This window comes from Macrobrachium rosenbergii, chromosome 14 (genome assembly GCF_040412425.1).
Source record: "Macrobrachium rosenbergii isolate ZJJX-2024 chromosome 14, ASM4041242v1, whole genome shotgun sequence".
Lineage (NCBI taxonomy): Eukaryota > Metazoa > Arthropoda > Malacostraca > Decapoda > Palaemonidae > Macrobrachium > Macrobrachium rosenbergii.
In genome coordinates, this window is record NC_089754.1 from 33283315 (window position 1) to 33304883 (window position 21569).

At 36.2% G+C, this 21569-nt stretch overlaps 2 protein-coding genes across 2 annotated transcripts in view; one reads left to right on the forward strand and one right to left on the reverse strand.

Annotated features, from left to right (window-relative positions):
- Nucleotides 1-21569, forward strand: part of LOC136845605 (dynein intermediate chain 2, ciliary-like) — a 187653-nt gene that overhangs the window by 30575 nt on the left and 135509 nt on the right. The window lies entirely within an intron of this gene.
- On the reverse strand, nucleotides 1336-6434 carry LOC136845885 (uncharacterized). Its single transcript, XM_067116323.1, has 2 exons — nucleotides 6181-6434; nucleotides 1336-1916 (listed from the first exon to the last, which is right to left on the reverse strand). Exons 1-2 carry the CDS (start codon nucleotides 6203-6205, stop codon nucleotides 1336-1338), a joined length of 606 nt encoding a protein of 201 aa, XP_066972424.1. The 5' UTR covers nucleotides 6206-6434.

The window sequence follows — 21569 nt, forward strand, 5'->3', positions numbered from 1 at the left end:
GACCTAGCTCAGAAAAACCATCCTCGGTTAGGGGATTTTTCTGCACTAGTGGAGTGTTGGGTCCATCTTTCATGTGCGGTTGCATTGGGAAGAATGTCTGTGTGGGTTTTCTGTTAGGATGCTGATGGTGGTGGTGGCTCATGAAAGAGAATGGGTTCTCCATATCTTTCAGCAGGTGAGAATGGCTCATTTTGGGGTGGTTTCTCATTACGGCAATGTGATTTAAAGGGGAATCATGATCGCCAAGCATTTCCTTGAGTTGATCTATGCCATGGGTATGTATGCTTCTAGTTTGGTCTTCAGCAGATGTAAACATGGATGATTGCATTTTTTCGTTCACTGATGACTGCTGCTGTTGTGCAGCTAAGGCTTGTGTTCTGGCATCGAGACCTCTTCTGAGTGACTGGGGTTCAGCTGGAGAATGGGAATGAGAATTGCTCGGTAGAGGGTGAAAGTGAGCTTGCAGGTGATCAGCTTGGGCTTGAAAATGTTCCCTTTCTGGAGATTCTATTGGCATTAAGTCTGCACTTTTCGATTCATGAAAGGTTCTCATCCGTGACAGTGTTTCTATTAAGGGAGCATCCGTGTGACCAGGAGGGACAGTCGGCAGCTCACTGATCAGGTGGGAATTCGGTGGTAAACTTCCAGGTGCAGTTAGGGGAGAAACTAGGGAACGTTCAGGAGAGGATTTAGAAACTGTAGTAGGTGGTACTGAGGATATTGCTCCAGAGAGATGGGAATGAGAATCTGTAAGAGAGATCTGTGGGAGAAGTGGAGTTTGAGAATTAGAGTTGGGAAAAGTTGGTGGAGGGAACCTAGGCAAAATTGATGAGAGAGTTTGAGAAGTGGATTGAGAAGATAAGTCGGGGACAGTGTTTCTAGAAAGAAGTAAAGGTGTGTTTGTAAAGGAATGTCCTGAAAGAGTTGGAGTTTGAGGGGTAGGTACAGAAGTTGTTCTCAGAAATGAGTAAGAATTTAGAGGAATGGAAGTGGAAGATGAAAGTGAACCTGATTGTTCAGAAAAGTGGTGAGAAATAGTTGAGGGAGTCTGGGGAACTTCCAAAGGTGAGTGTCTGAGTAGATCTGCAGTGGTTGCTTGAGAAATGGAAAGGAACTTGGGATGAACTGGTCTAGTCTGTAAAATTGGTATAGGAAGGGAGACAGGTTTGTGAAGAATCTTAGCACCAGCTAAATTTAAAGGGACAGACGATGGGCTTAGTGTCTGGAATGGGGGTGTACCTGGTTGACTAGCTATAGGCTGAGATAGTGGACCTAAAGGAAGCGCCATTTCAGCCTGTGTGTGACCCCTGAGCTTATGGGGGTGGGGCCGACCCCCTAAAACCTGGAAGGGGAATTGTATAACCTGGAAGGGGCTTGGGGTTGTGCCTGGGGTGCTCCATAGGAATTTGAGAGTGTGGCGTCACGGTTAGAAGCGGCTACAGCGTTATCCTGTGGAAGTCGTCCAATCTCTGCATTGAGACCTATGAATTGCGCAGATGCTGAGCAGTCTACGTTGTACCACCAATCACAGACAAAATACTGTTGGTTGAAGATGGACCCATTTGGACAGAGGAAGGAGTCCTGGCGGCCGTCGAATTGGCAGATGTGGAACACCTGACAACCAGCTTGGTCAGCTGTGTCAGCGTAGTAGCCTGGGAATTCTTGAGCTTCACAAGTGAATCCAGTGTCTGGAACAGAGGCGAGAATTGGGTAATCTTGACCAGGGACGCCTCCACCTGGGATGCTGGCGGCGAGGTCGGCTATGGGATCACCGCTGCCTCCTGGCCCGCCTCTGGCTGCGTTGATGTTGGAGGAAGCTGCTCGAAGGTCGGGGGCGCCGTAGGTTAATCCTGGAGTAGCGGGCGGAGGGGCACCATAGCCCTGTTGAGCGAGGGCTTGGCCAAAGGCACCCACAACTGCAAAATGAAAAGAAGAGAATGTTTTTTTTCAGATTAGGAGTAAATAGTTGTTGAGGGTTATTGAAGACAAAGTGAAAAAAGATATATACTTACAAAGGGGAATTTTCTAGTGACTTAGATCTGTTGGGCCACAGTAGTCAGTGTTTTAAAAGGTGAATCATGTAGTAACTTAGGTCTGTTGGGCTACAGTAGGCAGTGTTTTAAAAGGTGAATTATGTAGTAACTTAGATCTGTTGGGCTACAGTAGGCAGTGTCTTAAAAGGTGAATCATGTAGTGACTTAGATCTGTTGGGCTACAGTAGGCAGTGTTTTAAAAGGTGAATCATGTAGTAACTTAGATCTGTTGGGCTACAGCAGGCAGTGTTTTAAAAGGTGAATCATGTAGAACTTAGATCTGTTGGGCTACAGTAGGCAGTGTTTTAAAAGGTGAATCATGTAGTAACTTAGATCTGTTGGGCTACAGTAGGCAGTGTTTTAAAAGGTGAATTATGTAGTAACTTAGATCTGTTGGGCTACAGTAGGCAGTGTTCTAAAAGGTGAATCGTGTAGTAACTTAGATCTGTTGGGCTACAGTGGGCAGTGTTTTAAAAGGTAAATCGTGTAGTAACTTAGATCTGTTGGGCTACAGTAGGCAGTGTTTTAAAAGGTGAATCATGTAGTAACTTAGATCTGTTGGGCTACAGTAGGCAGTGTTTTAAAAGGTGAATTATGTAGTAACTTAGATCTGTTGGGCTACAGTAGGCAGTGTTTTAAAAGGTGAATTATGTAGTAACTTAGATCTGTTGGGCTACAGTAGGCAAGTGTTTTAAAAGGTGAATCATGTAGTAACTTAGATCTGTTGGGCCACAGTAGGCAAGATTTAAACAACTGTAATCATCAGTCGTCTCTTCTAAGGATGCTGGGTGTTTTTGCACAAAAATATGCTATGTTAAAAGTAAAAAAAGTACGGTCAGTAAAGTTTTCCTCCTTGTCCTTACCTTTAGATAAATTTCGTGTATAAGTATTATGAAATATAACAAAAATAAGATAAGGAATAAAACATACGTTAGCCAGAGATACAGAAATATCAATGAACGAATATATAATTTACAATCTGGAAACAGAAACACATGGGTCCTTTTCTAGGGTATGGTAATAAGAACCGCGTTCACGTCATTACGAAAGTAATCCACAGTCATCATATTTCCACACCATGATGATAAAAGGTGCGGGAGTGTCCAGAAGGATCGGAAAACGGGACGCGCCGATAAGCGTTCGACTGGAACGAAGGGGTCCTAGGGTTGACCCTACCAAAATCACTTGGAAAATTTTAAGAAAATTTCGTACACTATCTTTACATTAGGATAGGAGGCCGTCAGTTATTTTGAAAAGGCATGCAAGCAGAAATTAGTCACTTTTAGCTACAACGGTCAAAATTTATTTGAAATTGATAAAGTTTTGAATAAACTGTGAATTTATTTCAAGTGGATAAAGTTTTGAATAAACTGTGACAATTTCTTTCAAGTTGATAAAGTTTTGAGTAAACTGTGACAGTTTATGAGAAATGATAAAGTTATAGATGCTGTCAAGCCGGCATCTATTTCAAATTAAGCATGACATCTCATGTTAATACTTTATGTATCGTGAGATCATGGGTAAAATTTCTTAGATATTTTGCTGTTTTATTAATTCGGCTTTTGTATGTTTTCGTTGAATAGAGAAGAAAACTTGAATTAAACTTCCGGTTAGATGAAAAAACCTTTGGTTTAGGAAACACTTTCCTCGTTGATCTAAGGAGTATTAAATCATTTGGTGCAAGTAGGAAATGAAGAGAAAGGAAACGTTAACGTCATTGATATATCATAGCGACTATCGCCATATTCGATTACCCTTGGCTGAACTTGAAAACGTTAAAGTCTCATTGTTTTTTCAGTTGACCAGAGCAGTGTAATAGGCATCGAGTCGTAAGTCGATTATGATGGTCACAGTCAGATTCCCTCTCTCTCACACTATATATATATGTATATATATACATACAATACATACATACACATTTATATATATATACATACATACATACATACAAAGACAGAATCTACGAAGGAAGGAGAAACAACGGAGTGCTGCGAGGCCTTTCGACTTTGCTAAGTAAAGGACGACAAGTTGAAAGGCTTCGCAGCACTCCATTGTTTCTCTTTCCTTCGTGGACTTTGTCTTTATTTATATATTCATCACGTTCCATATTTTCGTGATTCAGTTATACGTACATACGTCCATTTTATATATATATATATATATATATATATATATATATATATATATATAATGTATACATGTATGTATACAGTATTATACTGTATATAATGTATGTATGCATATATATATATATATATATATATATATATATATATATATATATATATATATATATATATATATATATATATATATATATATATGTATGGCTATGTTTCAGAAGGTGTTATAGTCAGTTACCCTTTCAATTTTCTGAAGGACAGTTGGGATGAAGCTGATTGCCCCATATCCTTCTCCTCTCTGATTGTTGCCCATTAGAGTCGTCTCACCACCAGGTATATAATTTACTACTTATGTTAATAGAGTCATAAAGGGTTGTTCATAAAACGGCTCTCAAGTCGCTGAAAATCCTTCTGAGATCGAACTGTATACTATTACAATGTATACTGTAGGTGTCAGGTCGCCTGTATTTTGGGCTGAATAAACACTTTTGAAACAACGCAGTGGATAAATTTTGGAAGTGTCATTTAGTAATTTAATTTTACTTTCTTGGTTATTTTCCAAATTGAATAATGAATTTGGTCAGTAGCACCTCAGTTGTCTGTCACTTAGATACTCGATTGTGACTTGTCAGGGAATGAGCAAAATGCCTTGTTTACCCGACACATATATATACAGTATATATATATATATATATATATATATATATATATATATATATATATATATATATATATATATATATATATATATATATATATATATATATATATATATATATATATGTATATATATATATATATATATACATGCATACATACATACACACATTACATACACACGCAAACACATAGATAAAAATATATACATATATACACATACATACAGTATATAGAGACAGCGTTGTGTGTACTCCCGCGTGCGTGATTTTGCCTGTAAGTGTGAAGTAGTGTGTTTGTATGTGTAATGTGTGTATATGTATGCATTATGAATTATAAGTATGTTTGTGTATTTTGTTGAAAAAATGAGAGTTTCGGTATTTGGTTTTTATTTGGAGCACCAAAGAACAAATAGACATTAACATTAAAAACACACGCTTTGCGTAATCAGATGATACGTCTTTATGAAAAACTAAAAACGAGTTTTCAATAAAACTCTGAAACTCGCAAAGAAAGACTCCACATTCTTCAGTCACGATATTTCCCTGACACTGTTTTAACGAGGGGGAGATTATTGCCTCTGGAAACGGGATTTGATTGATCAGTAGATATAAACGACCACTTTCGTTTCTGTTAGGAAATTATATCAATAGCGAAGCCCGTCGTTGTCAAGACTGACACAAGAGAAGATTAAAAAAAACTGCTTAAAATTGAATGTCAACGTTTCTTCTTCTTCATCCGGTAACTCTTTAACACATTACACATTCACTTGAGAATGGAACTTATAAATATTCACTTGATGTCATGCAACACTTTGTAAAGGTTGGATGTAACACAAAGGAAGGCCTAAAAATAAAGAAGAAATTAGATAAAAAAAAAAAGTGCAAGCAGCCTTAAAATGAAGAGGAAAAAATTAGGTGAATTAGTGCTACTGTAGATCTTTAAAATAGCCAATTACTTGACAGATAACTGTGCAGAAGAACGAGTATAAAAATGATTGAAAATAATAGCCAGAGAAGGTGGAAAATGAAGAGCTTAATAACTTAGAGTAAACTTAAAGAGAGAAAAAGGGCGACAGAAAAATATTAGAATAAAATTTGTATATAATAATAGATACCAAAGGCAGACAAAATAAACCAGAAGATTGAAAATAGGGGACAGTAACTTAAAGAACAGCCTGAAAGAAAGGGAAAAAAACTGCTACAGAAAAACTAGAAACTGAAGAATAACAGATAAGAGCAGATACCAGATAAGGCGAGAACCCAAAAGGTGAATAACCTCCCTTGAGGGAAATGAAGATGCCACAGAACATCCCAGTACGGGTTGTTATTGTTGCTGCTGCTTGTGCTTATGCTTCTTCTTCTTACCTAGCAGAGGAAGGAGCGTGAGCATGGCGTTACGGAGTATGTGTGGGAGAGAGGGCCTCTCCTCGCTTTTATATACCCGACCTGGCGTGGAGCGAAAGCTCTCTTTCCTCCAGGGTCACCTCGAAGTTCATGTTGGCCTGCGAGGAAGAAGACTCCTTGTTACAGATGACTACCACTGCTACCCCTCCTTCCTCCTCCTCCTCCTCCTGCTACCCTCAATCCCTCTCCTCTTTCCTCAGCCGCCTCCTCCCCCTCAACAACAACAACGGGTATTACCTCAGCTAGTAAACCCCTTATCACTTACGCATCGTGTTCGAAGTTCTTTCATCCTCCGCCCCAGGCTACCCATTTTGAATCTGCCCCCTCTGGCCTCATTTTTTTTTATATATATATTTGGGCTCATAGGTGACCTCAGAGGGTCAAAACAGGTTACTGCCCTGCGGAGGGAGGTGAGGTGTTTACGCATCATCACGCCTTATCCTAAAGCGTCAAGATAATTGTTTACAAGTTGCGCCCTAGGAATGTTGCGTAGCTGTCTGTGACGTCATCAAAATCCCAACCTTTTTGAGTTTCAACAGGGATAAAGTAAAAGTAATTGAGTTCAACTCTTAGATTGAAATGCTCAGTGACTTATGCTCCTTCCCAGAAGTAAACCTAAACTGAAATATCAACGTTGCATATGCATGAACTTTCAAAATACCAGACTTTTTGAGTTTCAACAAAGATAAAGTAATAATATTTAAGTTCAACGCTTCGATTAAAATGCTTAGTGACCTGTGCTCCTTCCTAAAAGCAAGGTGAAATAGCAACGTTGCATATTTATGAACTTCCAAAATATCAAACTTTTGAGTTTCAGCAAGGATAAATCATTAATAATTAAGTTCAGCCCTTGATTGAAATGTTCTGTGACTTATTTGCCATCCTAAAAGTGAAGATAAATTGCAATGGCAACTTTGCATATTTATGAACTTCCAAAATACCAGACTTTTTGAACTTCAACAAGGATAAATCATTAATAATTAAGTTCAACCCTTGATTGAAATGCTCAGTGACTTATGCTCCTTCCAAAAAGTAAAGTCAAATTGAAATAGCAACGTTGCATATTTATGAACTTCCAAGAAACGGCCATTAACATTGAAAAGCTGACCATCGACCATTCAGCTCCAGACAAACGGCCCTCCCGGTTGTTGAATGTTGAGCAAAACTGAAATTGGTTCTCAGTTAACCTTCACCTCCTTTCTGTAGTATCCATTTACTCAAACTGTAATTATTTGCTGTAATTACTCGTTCCCTCTCGTCCGTGTTATTCATTTACTAGGCTGAAAGTGATGGCCTGGTTTTTTGGGGGGTATTCCGAAGATGGGTATTTCGGGGTATTCCGAAGATGAGTATTTCAACTCAGGAATTTTTTTCTTTGCTATTATGAAATGTTAACTGGCCTGCAGTTTGTGTTTGAAACAATTAAAATTAACACTGGGAAAAATATTTGTGAAATGGGTTAAGGAATTTATTATCTGTTGTGTCACTTCAATGCCTTTGTTAGGTGTTCATCAAAATGTAAATTTAAAAACAGTCATCTTTCGAAATGTGGTTTGAGATTTTGTAAGGACATCTTTGAAAGAAAAACGTGCTTTCCAAATTTAGCCTTTGAACAGAAAATTAAGAATTTTATGAATGAGAAAAGAACTCTTTCTTGTCTCTCTCTCCTTCGGGACTTACGGTCATCAATCGAAATGTGATTTGAGATTTTCAAAGGATTCTTTTAAAGAAAAACATGATATCCAAATTTAGCTTTTGAGTGGAAAACTTAAGTTTTTTACGAATGAGAATTAAAGAACTATATATCATGTCTTATTTTTCAAAGACATAAGATATTTTTATTCCCGGAACGAAGTTTCGGGCTATATAATATTTATTTCCCCACATATTTATTTCTTCATTGAGAATGAAAAGTGTTGTCAAGATATTGAGAGAAAATAACAGCCCTATTTTACATCTTATTGCAAAAAGAGGTTGAAGTTTTGTTATGAGAGCAGGAATAGACGAAGATTTTTTTTATTGAGTAACGAAAACAGATCCACAATTTTTTCTGATTGTACAGCTGAAGTGAATTATCAGGGATCGTTGTGTTGTGAATGTAAATTTGTAATACATCCGTCTTTAATCGCAAGAGTGGACTGACAACCATTTTCTTACGTGTTTTGAAAGGTTAAAAAGATTCGTTAGTTTTAATGTACGTATTTCGGTCTCGGATGGAAAGGTAACAAAAGATATTATAATTTTTGGTTCTCTGAAAAGGTTCCTTAATCAATGAGTAAAGGTAGATTTAGAGGATTCTCTCTCTCTCTCTCTCTCTCTCTCTCTCTCTCTCTCTCTCTCTCTCTCTCTCTATGGAAGAAAAATCGTTCTTTTATTTAGGCTTTAGGTTAATAACAGACCTGGTTATGGTTACAGGGCTAGGGGACCTTAGACATTTTTTCATAGTGAGGATTAGCAAATGCAAAGAGGAACACCAATTATGAAATTAAAATTTGGGTTTTATAACTTTTTTAAACATACAAGGGCTTTACATTAGCGCCATTTATCGATGTTGTCTTAAAAACTGAATAAACGAAGAAGCTGAATACACACTGCATTTAATCCTTTTAAAAGGTAGATGGATTGATTTTTTTTTCATCAGCTTGAAGTGGAATAGCATCGTTTCTACTACTGGCAGAACGAGAACTGGAGAAACACTTTTTTTAAGAATGTAAATATATATATATATATATATATATATATATATATATATATATATATATATATATATATATATATATATATATATATATATATCGTGAAATATATATGTGTGTGTGTGTGTCTGTGTTAGAAATATAATCATATATATATCACGTGTGGAATAGAAATAAATATATATATACTCTGTATATATACCCTGGTCTTTCAAATGAAATAATCAACACAGTGCTGAACAGAAATAAATGTCTGACTCACATCAGGATCCACTCTGTCTTTCTTTCAAATGAAAGACCAGAGTGCTGCCAACCAGGCCACACAAGTCATAAAAGAAGTTGGAACCTGAGTACCACTGTACCCAAGGCATTACCTGGGCAGGCTAACTACTTGCTTACCAGCATTTCATTCGAATTATCCTTTCCGAGTGAATATGATAGAAATAATCAACACACAATCACGTGTGGAACAGAAATACATTTGACTCCCATCAGGATCGAACCCAGGTCTCTCAGATGAAAGACCAGAACGCTGCCAACCAGGCCACACAAGTCATAAAAGAAATTGTGTGGTTGGCAGCGCTCTGGTCTTTTATTTGAGACATGGGTTCGATCCTGATGGGAGTCAGAAATCATAAATATATATATATATATGTGTGTGTGTGTGTATACATATATACATACATACATACATACATACATACATACATACACACACACACACACACACACACACACACACACACACACACACACACACACACATATATATATATATATATATATATATATATATATATATATATATAGAATATTGAAGGTATAGTTTCAGCTCAGTTTGTGTCAAGTCCCTTCAGATTTTTCTAAGTCTGCAGGTCAAGGTTTTTGCATAATATACCAATACACATGTATATAATGTAGTCATGATTACTTACGATTATTATGCATCTATTTATACGTATGTTGTGTGAAAGGAATAATTCATTTAATTCCAATAAGTGTGTATATGATTTTCCGCATTGATACCTTAATCTTTGAACCAAAGCACGTGTTCTACGCATTTTTGTTCCTTGTCATCTGTGAATGAGCAACGTGGGTGTTCATGCTCTCAGGAAAGGAATATACTCTCTCTCTCTCTCTCTCTCTCTCTCTCTCTCTCTCTCTCTCTCTCTCTCTCTCTCTCTCTCAACACACACACACACCATCTGTTTATATATTACCGTAACACTAAATCTTTTACTCGATATTGTCATATCAGATTATGTCTTACACGTGCACGCAAGTGCATAATCTCTCTCTCTCTCTCTCTCTCTCTCTCTCTCTCTCTCTCTCTCTCTCTCTCTCTCTCTCTCACACAGTATTTATATGGTCTTTATTTACAGTATTTATATGGTTTTATTACAGTAAGACTTAAAAGATTACCCTATGTTGTCATCTCTCTCTCTCTCTCTCTTTATCTGGTTCTCTCTCTCTCTCTCTCTCTCTCTCTCTCTCTCTCTCTCTCTCTCTCTCACAGTATTTATATGGTTTTATTACAGTAAGACTTAATAGATTACCCTATGTTGTCATCTCTCTCTCTTTCTCTCTTCTCTCTCTCTCTCTCTCTCTCACTTACACACACAATATATATATGGTTTTATTACAGTAAGACTTAATGTATTACTTTATGTTGCCATCTCTCTCTCTCTCTCTCTCTCTCTCTCTCTCTCTCTCTCTCTCTCTCTCTCTCTCTCTCTCATTAAGTAATCCCTGCGTCCATTGTCTTCCAGCCAACCGTACTATCCCCTTGCGTATTCACCGGAAGGAAACGTTTAATGATCAGACATCCCCCCCCCCCTTCAAAAAAATGTTTCTTCCTATAACTTTCCCTCTGTCACGAGGCGGCCGCCTTTTCTCACTCTTTCTCATCCGTTGTTGATTTTTTGCTCCCGGTCCGGTTTCCGCCGTAATTATGTGCGGTGTGCAGATAGCATCTGATGTGATTGCCTGGGAGGATGGGATAGAGGCTGGAGATTGGTTCGTTGTAGGCATGTTTTTAAAACAGTTAAATAGTTTGCTTTGTCCTGGCAGTAATATATATATATATATATATATATATATATATATATATATATATATATATATATATATATATATATATATGTATATATATACATATATATATATACATATATGTGTATATATATATATATATACATACATATAAAAGTGTGTTATAAAAAAGTTTTATGAGACAATTTACTTGCTTCTGCGTTGGTGTAGATGTCTCTCGCTTTCTCTGTACACACACATACACACACACACATATATATACATATATAGTATATATATACAATGTGTATATTTGATTATAATCACACTGACATGAGATTTATACATACACATGTACCACAAGGAAAAATGAAACCAGTTTCATCTTTGAGAGTAAATTGTCTGACCAGTTCCATCTTTAAGACAATATATGTGTATATATAAATCTCATGTCAGTGTGATTATAACAAATTCTTACATATATATATATATATATATATATATATATATATATATATATATATATATATATATGTATATATATTATATATATACAGTATATATATACACATACACACAGTATGTATGTATATGTGTGTGTGTGTGTGTACAGAGAAAGCGAGAGACATCTACACCAACGCAGAAGCAAGTAAATTGTCTCGTCATAAAACTTTTTTTTTTTTATCCATATTTGTCCGAAGGGAATGTTCTAGTTATCGATTATTTCAGGTCTTGCCTTTCGAGTTCAAAAGCAAATTTCCATTTTTTTACCCTGAGTCTCTGTATATAGTATTGTACAGTTGTTTTCAGATTCTGTATTTGAATTTTTCTACTAGTATCTCTCATCATTATTCCACCCTTCGTTTCAAAATACGAACGTCAAGACAAAGAGATCAGAAATAAAAGCACACAGCAGAGGGAGAGATGTCTGAAGAAAAACAAACATGAGGAAAGGAAGAAGAATAACTTCCACCCCCTAGTGTAAGATTAACTTGAAATTACTCCCTGAAAGTGAGGAGCCGTTACAAAGGGAGAGATTACTCTTGTTCAGAGAATCGCATCACATTGTCTGTTTGAAGTTCCTGAGGTGGTCGCGTAAAGGAGCTTCGTGTTTTTATTTTTATATTGCAGTCTTTATTTATCTCCTTTTTTTATCCTGGTTTTTGGTGGGTTAATGCTTATCAGTAATTACATTTATGAAAGTACTATTTGTAAGTATATATATGTGTACTATATATATATATACATGTGTGTGTACGTGTGTATGTATGTTTATATATATATATATATATATATATATATATATATATATATATATATATATATATATATACACACACACATTTATATATGCACATATATATATATAATTATATATATAAATGTTTATATATATTTGTATATATATAAATAAATAAAAATATACATATATAGGCTATATATATATATTATATATATATATATATATATATATATATATATATATATATATATATATATATATATATATATATATATATATATGCCCTCATAGTTAAAGTAGCTTTTATTGTTGTTGGGGAGTTGTCATGCCCATCGTTACATCAAGCAAAATTTCGGTCGACATTTTTGAAAATAGTTGTAATTTTTAACTGTGTCTGACTTAGGTCTGATCCTGTTTTCTTTTTATGTTGTGTGGTCTTGAAATTTGATTGTACATATGCAATTATATGTTTTCATAAAGTATCAGTTTCTTGTAGCACGTCTCTTCATGTTTGGGTTAAGTGATGATTTATTTTATTGCATCATTATTAATAGTTATAAGGATCCATCTCTGCTTCTGAATACCTTAGGAGAACTGTAGAAAAAATTCCTGATCTAACCTCTCTCTCTCTCTCTCTCTCTCTCTCTCTCTCTCTCTCTCTCTCTCTCTCTCTCTCTCTCTCTCTCTCTCTCTCTCTGGAGTGCGACTAGGCTCGTGAGCAGCAGCTGGTTCACATAAAGAAGTTTACCGTGCACGGGAGGATGATGGCGTTTCCAGAGTTGCAACTGAGCAGTCAGTGTTCCAGCCAGCGCAGGAGAATGGCAATAATTGCTAACCTCTCCAGTGGCCCCGTAACCGCCGCGTGATATAAGAGTAACAACATCTGGTAGAACCCTTCACATTCCGTCTGAATTCCTCCTGATTCATGAGCGTTTGTCTTTTGGGGGAGGGGAGGTTGGCGGGGAGGGAGAGGAGAGAAAAAGGGGAGGGGGGAAGGGAGGACTTAGTCTTTGTGACCTTTTCGTGTTTTGGCGTTCCTCTAGGTGATGTGATGGTACCCTTGGATGGAATATTTTAAATTGCAGCTTTGTTTTTGCAAATTGATTTATTTCGATACAGTGAAGTTGTTACAGTCATGTAACATGCTACAGTTGAGAGAGAGAGAGAGAGAGAGAGAGAGAGAGAGAGAGAGAGAGAGAGAGAGAGAGAGAGAGAGAACTTGCGTCCATGAATCAGATTTATTTCGATACAGTGAAGTTGTTGCAGTCCTGTAGCTATTTAGACTTGCTGTAAGTTTTTGTATGTGTGTGTGTGTATGTGAGAGAGAGAGAGAGAGAGAGAGAGAGAGAGAGAGAGAGAGAGAGAGAGAGCGTTGAATCCATAAATCAGATTTATTTCGATACAGTGAAGTTGTTGCAGTCCTGTAGCTATTTAGACTTGCTGTAAGTTTTGTGTGTGTGTGAGAGAGAGAGAGAGAGAGAGAGAGAGAGAGAGAGAGAGAGAGAGTTGCATCCATAAATCACACCATTCAGAAAATCGTGACATTACTGAACCTTGAATGGTCTCAAGAATGCGCCAGTCCACCCCCAGAAAAGTTTAAAGGTCCTTCCAGAGTACTTTTGTTTCACATCTTGTTTTGTAGAAGAAATAGTTTAAGCATTTTGACTGACCTCTTGTCCCAGTAATGGCATCGCTTTTAAACCAAGTAGACATTATGACGTCAGTATTAGATTTTATTTCAGAAGTTTTAAGGTTCCTGTGTATTTCAGTTCACAAGATAATGTTGTGAAGCATCATCATGTTATCATGCCAGGTGTAGTGGCACCATATTCTAAATGAACTGATTTTGTCCATGGTTTGGTCAAATTCCCTCTGTAATATTAAACGTTTGGTGTATATTAATTTACAAAGCTAAAGTATGTGGTCTATTTATGGGGGTTTGTCCTGTAATTTCCAGCATTGTTTTTGTTATTCTGTATGTATTGTTGTTATTAGCGTTTCATGTATAGGTTATATGCATGAGGGCCTGTGAGTGGTATAAGGCCCAGAACGAAACTGTATCCGCGAAAGCTATTGCTCAAAGTGCCTTCATAATATCTATAAAATGACGGCATTTTATAGATACGTATGATGAAAGTATTTATAGATAATATTCTGTATGATGAAGGTATTTTATAGATAATATTCTGTATGTTGAAGGTATTTTAAAAATAATATTCTGTATGATGAAGGTATTTTGTAGATAATATTCTGTATGATGAAGGTATTTTATAGATAATAATATTCTGTGTGATGAAGGTATTTTATAGATAATATTCTGTATGATGAAGGTATTTTATAGATAATATTCTGTAAGATGAAGGAATTTTATAGATAATATTCTGTATGATGAAGGTATTTTACAGATAATATTCTGTATGATGAGGGAATTTTATAGATAATATTCTGTATGATGAAGGTATTTTATAGATAATATTCTGTATGATGGAGGTATTTTAAAGATGATATTCTATATGGTGAAGGTATTTTAAGTCCATTTTGGTTTCTTCACCTTCCATGTATGATGAAGGTATTTTACGGATAATATTCTGTATGATGAAAGTATTTTATAGATGATATTACGTCTGATGAAGGTTTTCAAATCCATTTTGGCTTCTTCACCTTCCACGTGGCAGATAAACATTCCAAGTCCCAAAGAGCTGGAAGCCTTCAGTAACTTAAAAAAAAAAAAGTTAATTATCATGTACTCAGAAGAATCTTCTCATGGTCTCTAAATGTTTAAACATTAACTGTTGGGATATCTCTGGCCTTTTAAGTTAAAGTCTCAGACATACGGACTTTATGCAGACGAGGCATGACCTCTCAACAGGTCATGGGCCAGGAATGGCATGATGTCAGTGCAGGTCACGTCTTCATCCAGTCTCAGTTAGCCTTATTATGCTAGTGGGGATGCCCCTCTTAAAAATGGGTCTGTTGAAAGGAGTACTCTTGTTCCTAGTATAATAATAATAATAATAATAATAATAATAATAATAATAATAATAATAATAATAATAATAATAATTTTATTATTATTATTATTATTATTATTATTATTATTATTCAGTCTATGGAGAGTTTTCTGTATCTTTCCTATAATTGCTTTTTCAGGCAATTACTAGAAAGATAGCGATAACTCTATATAAACTGAATGCAGCTGATGCAGCTGTCACTTTCAACACTGCGTGCTTAAAAGGTCTTCCACCTACATATTATTATTATTTTTATTATTATTATTATTAAAAATAAGATGCGGTAAGGATAAGGTTGATGATTAAACTAGTTGCTTTTCACTCATTGCTGATGAAAGGGAAACACAGGAAAGGACAGCACAGATATTTAATCATCATTCTAAGCTTTGACGGATGAAATTTAAGGTATTATGAATAAGAAATCAACAAAACAGAATTGGTTAATTCTAGATGTCTGACTCCCACATTCTGTCTAAGGAGATGTAAAGGCTTGGATTCAGTCTACACTGTCGAAATTAGCTCAAAGTAACATCTGTAAGATAAGAAATGTAGAGCAATACACCAAACTTGAAATGAATCCAAATTAGAAGTAAATAAATCTCTAACTTCGTAATTAGCAACCATTGTCTTTTTTCCCTTGTCATTGCCCATTCCACACGCATCAGACAACAGAAACACTTTAGTATGACTAACAAGGTTTGTAAACTGTTTGCATAATCACCCCCTCGTATCTGGTCTTAGGAAAGTTGAGCGCTTAGGTTCATCTTGACCTGACGTTAGTGGACATTGGCAGAAATCTGAGAGAACCTTGAAGGAATTTTCCCCAGAAGTGACGATTAACATGGGAACATTTTACGGGTTTTCCCCCCAGAAGTGAAAATTTAACAAGGGAACCTTTTAGGGCATTTTCCCCCACATGTGAACATTGAACAATATTCTCAGTGGGAAAGGAATACCTGACTCCTTGTTCACAGAGCTTCAGAGTAAGCCTGGTGTGACACTGGATAATTGTACTGTAGTTTGCTGAGGAGACGGAAGAGGTACGAGTTTTTCCATAATCATCGCTCCGTTTATGCAGTGTGTCATTAAAATTGCACCGGATGTAGTAATCATTTCCCCTCTGACGAAAATCACGATTAAGGGCCTAAAGATCCTGATTTAGAGCGTAGACGTAAAGTAGGCTATAAGAGACATGGACTGTGTAGTGAATATAGATAAGAGAACAGAAAGTCACTGTAATGTTCGAAAACTGATGTCAGAAGATTATCGTAGTAATAATGGAGCATTTATGTATATATATGTGTGTATATTTATATATATATACTCTATATATATATATGTATGTATATATATATATATATATATATATATATATATATATATATATATATATATATATATATATATATGTAGATTTATTTATTTATTTATTTGTTTATTTATTTTGTTGCATTTTACGAAAGAGCGAAAGAGAAGGAACTTCGAATATTGATCAGCAAGACTGGCCACCTGATAATTTTCCTTTGTGCCCATCTCTACCATAATACCCCCGTGGGGCGCCCCAAAAGCATATATAATACCCTTCTCTCATTCTTTCTTTCTTTTAGAGGCCTGAAGTACCTACTTCTCGTCTTCTGAAAAACTCAGCAGTCAGTCTTTTATGAAGACGAATTAAGCGAGGCGCCGTTCGGCTCTTTCATCGATTCCCTTGTTATAGCGCAATTTCCACCCGGACCTGTGACCTTGTGACCTTAGAACGTGATGCGCTTTTGGGAGAAGCCAAAGGTCGGGAATCCTGGACGCCAGAGGATTATTTTTTTTTTTTTCTTCACTACTTTATATCCTTTTATGTCCTTTTAAATCTGTAACCTGCCACTTTTGATAAGGCCTGTTGTCGGCTGGAAAGTATATCAGTTTGTGAGTGTACATTATCGCTTGCCGTTTGCATTGACTTTCAGCTTGTTTTAGATCCAGCTTTTCTTTTGAAAGACAGCGAGGAAATGTTAGATATTTATATGTCTATAAGTGTTTGTTAATATATTCATATTAAAAAAGCGGTCCCGACCAGGGACTAAGCTGAGAAGAAATTACACACACACACACACACATATATATATATATCTATATATATATATATATATATATATATATATATATATATATATATATATATATATATATATATGTGTGTGTGTGTGTGTGTGTGTGTATTACATACACACACATACTATTACTAACGTATAGCAAGCCACACCGTACACTTCCAAATTTTGTGTGCGCGTGTATATGTATATAAATATATATAAATTTATATTATACATATTCCGAGATAAAAAAAAAAAAATACTGTATTGAGAGGGATACAGGGGAGTCTACAATCCCACCGCAGTTCACCAAGACTAAACATTTCACTTAAACGAAAAATCTCATGGAAATATCAATATCCACTCTTAAAATAAGCTCTTAAAAAAGGCTCCACCTCCGGCACCTTCTCCTAAGGAAAAGAATTTATTTCCTTCTCTTTTCTTTTTTTCTCTGTTCCTTTTTTCCATTTTATTTTTTTTTTATTTGGGAACAAAGTGGAGGAAGAAGCATATTAACCGTACCTACACCTCGCCTCCACTGCCCAGTCCCCCATACCCCCAGGGTGAAAACCCCCATGGTGATTTATACGCTATCACCTGTCTTGCCTTTTAACCATGAGTTTTCGGAGGCACGTGTTACTCATCAGACAATAAGAAAGAAAGAAGAAGAAGAAGAAGAAAGAAATCCTCGACCCCCCCGTCCCCCCCCTTTCGCCTGATGAAGAAGATTAGTCTTTCACTACTGTCACAAGAAAGGACTCGAGAGAGAGAGAGAGAGAGAGAGAGAGAGAGAGAGAGAGAGAGTGAGGGGGAAGGGTCATAATAAATAAATTGACATGGAACAAAAACTGATGTTTTGTGTTTTGAAATAGGCGGAAGAGGGGCAGACCCATTTCGTGTCTGTTGAAGGAATAATGTTCTTGTTTTTTTGTTGTTATTGTTTATTGGCAAACTTTATGTCTTGTTTTTCTGTTGTTGTTTGTTGCCGTGTTATGTTCAAAACAAAACAGATTATTTTGTTCGTACATACTTATCTAAAATAGAAAGGTATTTCTTTGTTTCATATATACTTATCTACCTGTATAGTGATCTATCTGTTGAATTTTAGATTGTGTTCCTTGGTATAGTTAGCTGACGTACAAGATATATTCTTAAATTCGTGTATACTGAACGCCAGTTACATTGGAGAGGTTACGAATGAATCCTTTAATCGAATTTTATTCCTTTGCAGTGGACACAAGAGCGAATGATGGTGCCAGTTTTAGAGAGTTAACTCTCTCTCTCTCTCTCTCTCTCTCTCTCTCTCTCTCTCTCTCTCTCTCTCTCTCTCTCTCTCTCTCTCTCTCTCTCTCTCAAATTTTCGTTAGGTAACAAAACCCAGAATATTTCAGAAATAAAGATGGCCTTGAATTTTATCGTTGATTTTAGATAATATGAAATTCTAAAGCGATTTTTTTGAGAAACGATATGTTTAATTTCTTTGAAACGTGGTCTTATCATCTTTATCTAGGGATACATGTTCTTGATTTGGCTTAACACTAATCACTAAGGCTAAGGCTTGGTAAAATTCTACGGGATTTACACTGCAACTCTCACCTCTTGCAACAGCATAATTATCATTATCTCTCACTTTTTACTGGCTTAGGAGCACCTTGCAAAATTTCATACGCAAAAATAATTAAACATTAATACGAAATTTGTCCATTTTTATAACATGATCCTGTCATAGAAAGGTTAAGATGCAGGTTACGTGAGCTTACTCGTATATGTTTTGAATGAATCCTCTATTCTTCTGTTTGGCATTGCCTGTTCTCTCTCTCTCTCTCTCTCTCTCTCTCTCTCTCTCTCTCTCTCTCTCTCTCTCTCTCTCTCTCTCACATTTTTATCACATTTTTATACATATCAAGTATTATTACTTATTCCTAAATTACGGGATGGCAATAATAGTAGTTTCATTCTCTCTCTCTCTCTCTCTCTCTCTCTCTCTCTCTCTCTCTCTCTCTCTCTCTCTCTCTCTCTCTCTCTCTCTCTCTCTCTCTCTCTCTCTCGGTAGGTCCTTTTCTCATCACCTTTTTGTAAATCGCAAAATGATTTTGTTAAAAATTTCCTCCCTCAATTAATTCGTAAATCCAAATAAAGGCCTTTCAGTACATAAAAACCTTTGAGCATGTGAAAGTAAGACGTAATAAAAAAACACTAAATATTTTCTCTCTAAGAACCTCCTTCTTTCTCCCTGTCACGATGACGCAACACCCGTCATTTTGCCACGATCTTCACGAGCCTTCATTGCTGTGATCCTCACGAGGTCTTCATGACGATGTTTAAGCCTTCATTGCTGTGGCTCCGCCAGTTAAATAATACTAAATAATTCCGGAGTTATAAGGAGTTGCTTTCAAAAGTTCTAATAGTCCATTCTTTGCTTGGGTAAATTAGGGGTCAGTGCAAAAATGGTACTTGGGATAGAAGCAGTTTCTTTGCTTGCGAGCACTGGAATTGTGCCTTGCTTTACTGAAGTTTAGCCATGTTTTGGGATAGTCTGCTCTCTCTCTCTCTCTCTCTCTCTCTCTCTCTCTCTCTCTCTCTCTCTCTCTCTCTCTCTCTCTGTCTGTATGTCTGTCTGTCTCTCACACACATTTTTATACAGATTGTATTGGATTATTATTTGTTCTCTCTTCTCTCTCTCTCTCTCTCTCTCTCTCTCTGACACGCATTTGTACGCTTGCGGTATCTTTAGTCTCGAAAATTTTTCTAGGTTTCAATCAATGTATTATGAATGATTGGTATAATAGGTCAAATCTAGATTGGTTTTAAATAATGTATAAGAGGATTTTTTTTTTTATATTAATGATCTCAAATTATTTTCTTGGCAGTCGATGCAAGAAAAGTTAAAGTGTATTCGTGGACTTTACTTCTTGTTTTAATATATGTATCCCTTTAACATAACGAGAAAAGACGTCCTTTATGTCCAGAAGATCTGTGTGTTTTATGTCCCGAAGAGCTGAATCTTTGATGTTCCGAAGATCTGAATCTTTTATGTTCAGAAAATTTGAATCTTTCATGTTCAGAAGATCTGAATCTTTTATGTTTAGATCTGAATCTTTTATGTTCAGATGATCTGAATGTGTTCCACAGTAATGGAAGCAGTAGGATGCTCAAATTCCTCAGTTCTTCAGTGGAGCACTGAATGGCTGAAAGTGTCCCAGTGTTTGGCTTTATAGGCACAATTTTTTCATAATTCTTAATTCAGTTCATAAATTGAATTAAACCAGGGTTGAAGTTGAGGATCATTAAAGAACAGTGAAATTAATTTTTTTTTTCAGTGCAGATATCAGTGAAGATGCCTGAACGGTGAAGTGTGGTTTCACATTTCCTTAGCAAAGTTCATATTGTTTGCTATTATAGGCAAGGGTTATATATTTTTGTTTATGGTACTTTGTATCTCATAAGGTTGTGCTTTTATATCCCTAGGTACTGAGATATGTAACTCTAATATGTTGTTGTCAGTGTCATGCGATTCGTAATTTTAACACCTAAAATGTATACCTAAAACCATGAAGAATATGCGGCCTTATCTTTTGACAGTGTAGATGCAAATTGCAACCAAGGTCAAGTTTCTCAAAACCCAGTCAGACCCAAAATGAATTCAGAGACCCAGATGTTGCAAGACTGACGTCCCTTAGGGCTGGATGCTTTCTCCCTCTGCATTATTGTATGGGAAGCAGAGAACACCATCCACTTAAAAAGCTTAAAGCACGATGATGTTGGCTTTGTTTACTCTGTTTTTATTTACCTTTCGCCCCTTCAGAACCCATTAAATTTTGCCCATATACTTTTAAGGCCACCGCTGACGATGCCTTTATGAAAATGATTTCCTTTGTAAGGAGGCGCCATTTGCATTCTTCTTCTTCCTTCCTTCCTTCCTTCCTTCCTTCCTCCTGCGATGCTGCTGATGATGCTGGTGGTAAAGTGAAGGATGGGAAGGTCTTTTAGATGAGTGTGTGTGTGTGTGTGTGTGTGTGTGTGTGTGTGAGAGAGAGAGAGAGTTACGTTTTGAAGCCAATATGAACATCGGGGACATGCTCTTTTTTTCCCTACAAGTAGTTCGTATCTATTTTTATTTACAAATGCATATGGAAAAGATGCCTTGGAAAAATTATATACATATAATTTACAAGTATATATTTATCCGTGAATGTAAGTCTCATTGTCACAACGAACGGACTTGAAACAAAATCAACTGCTCCTCTCTCTCTCTCTCTCTCTCTCTCTCTCTCTCTCTCTCTCT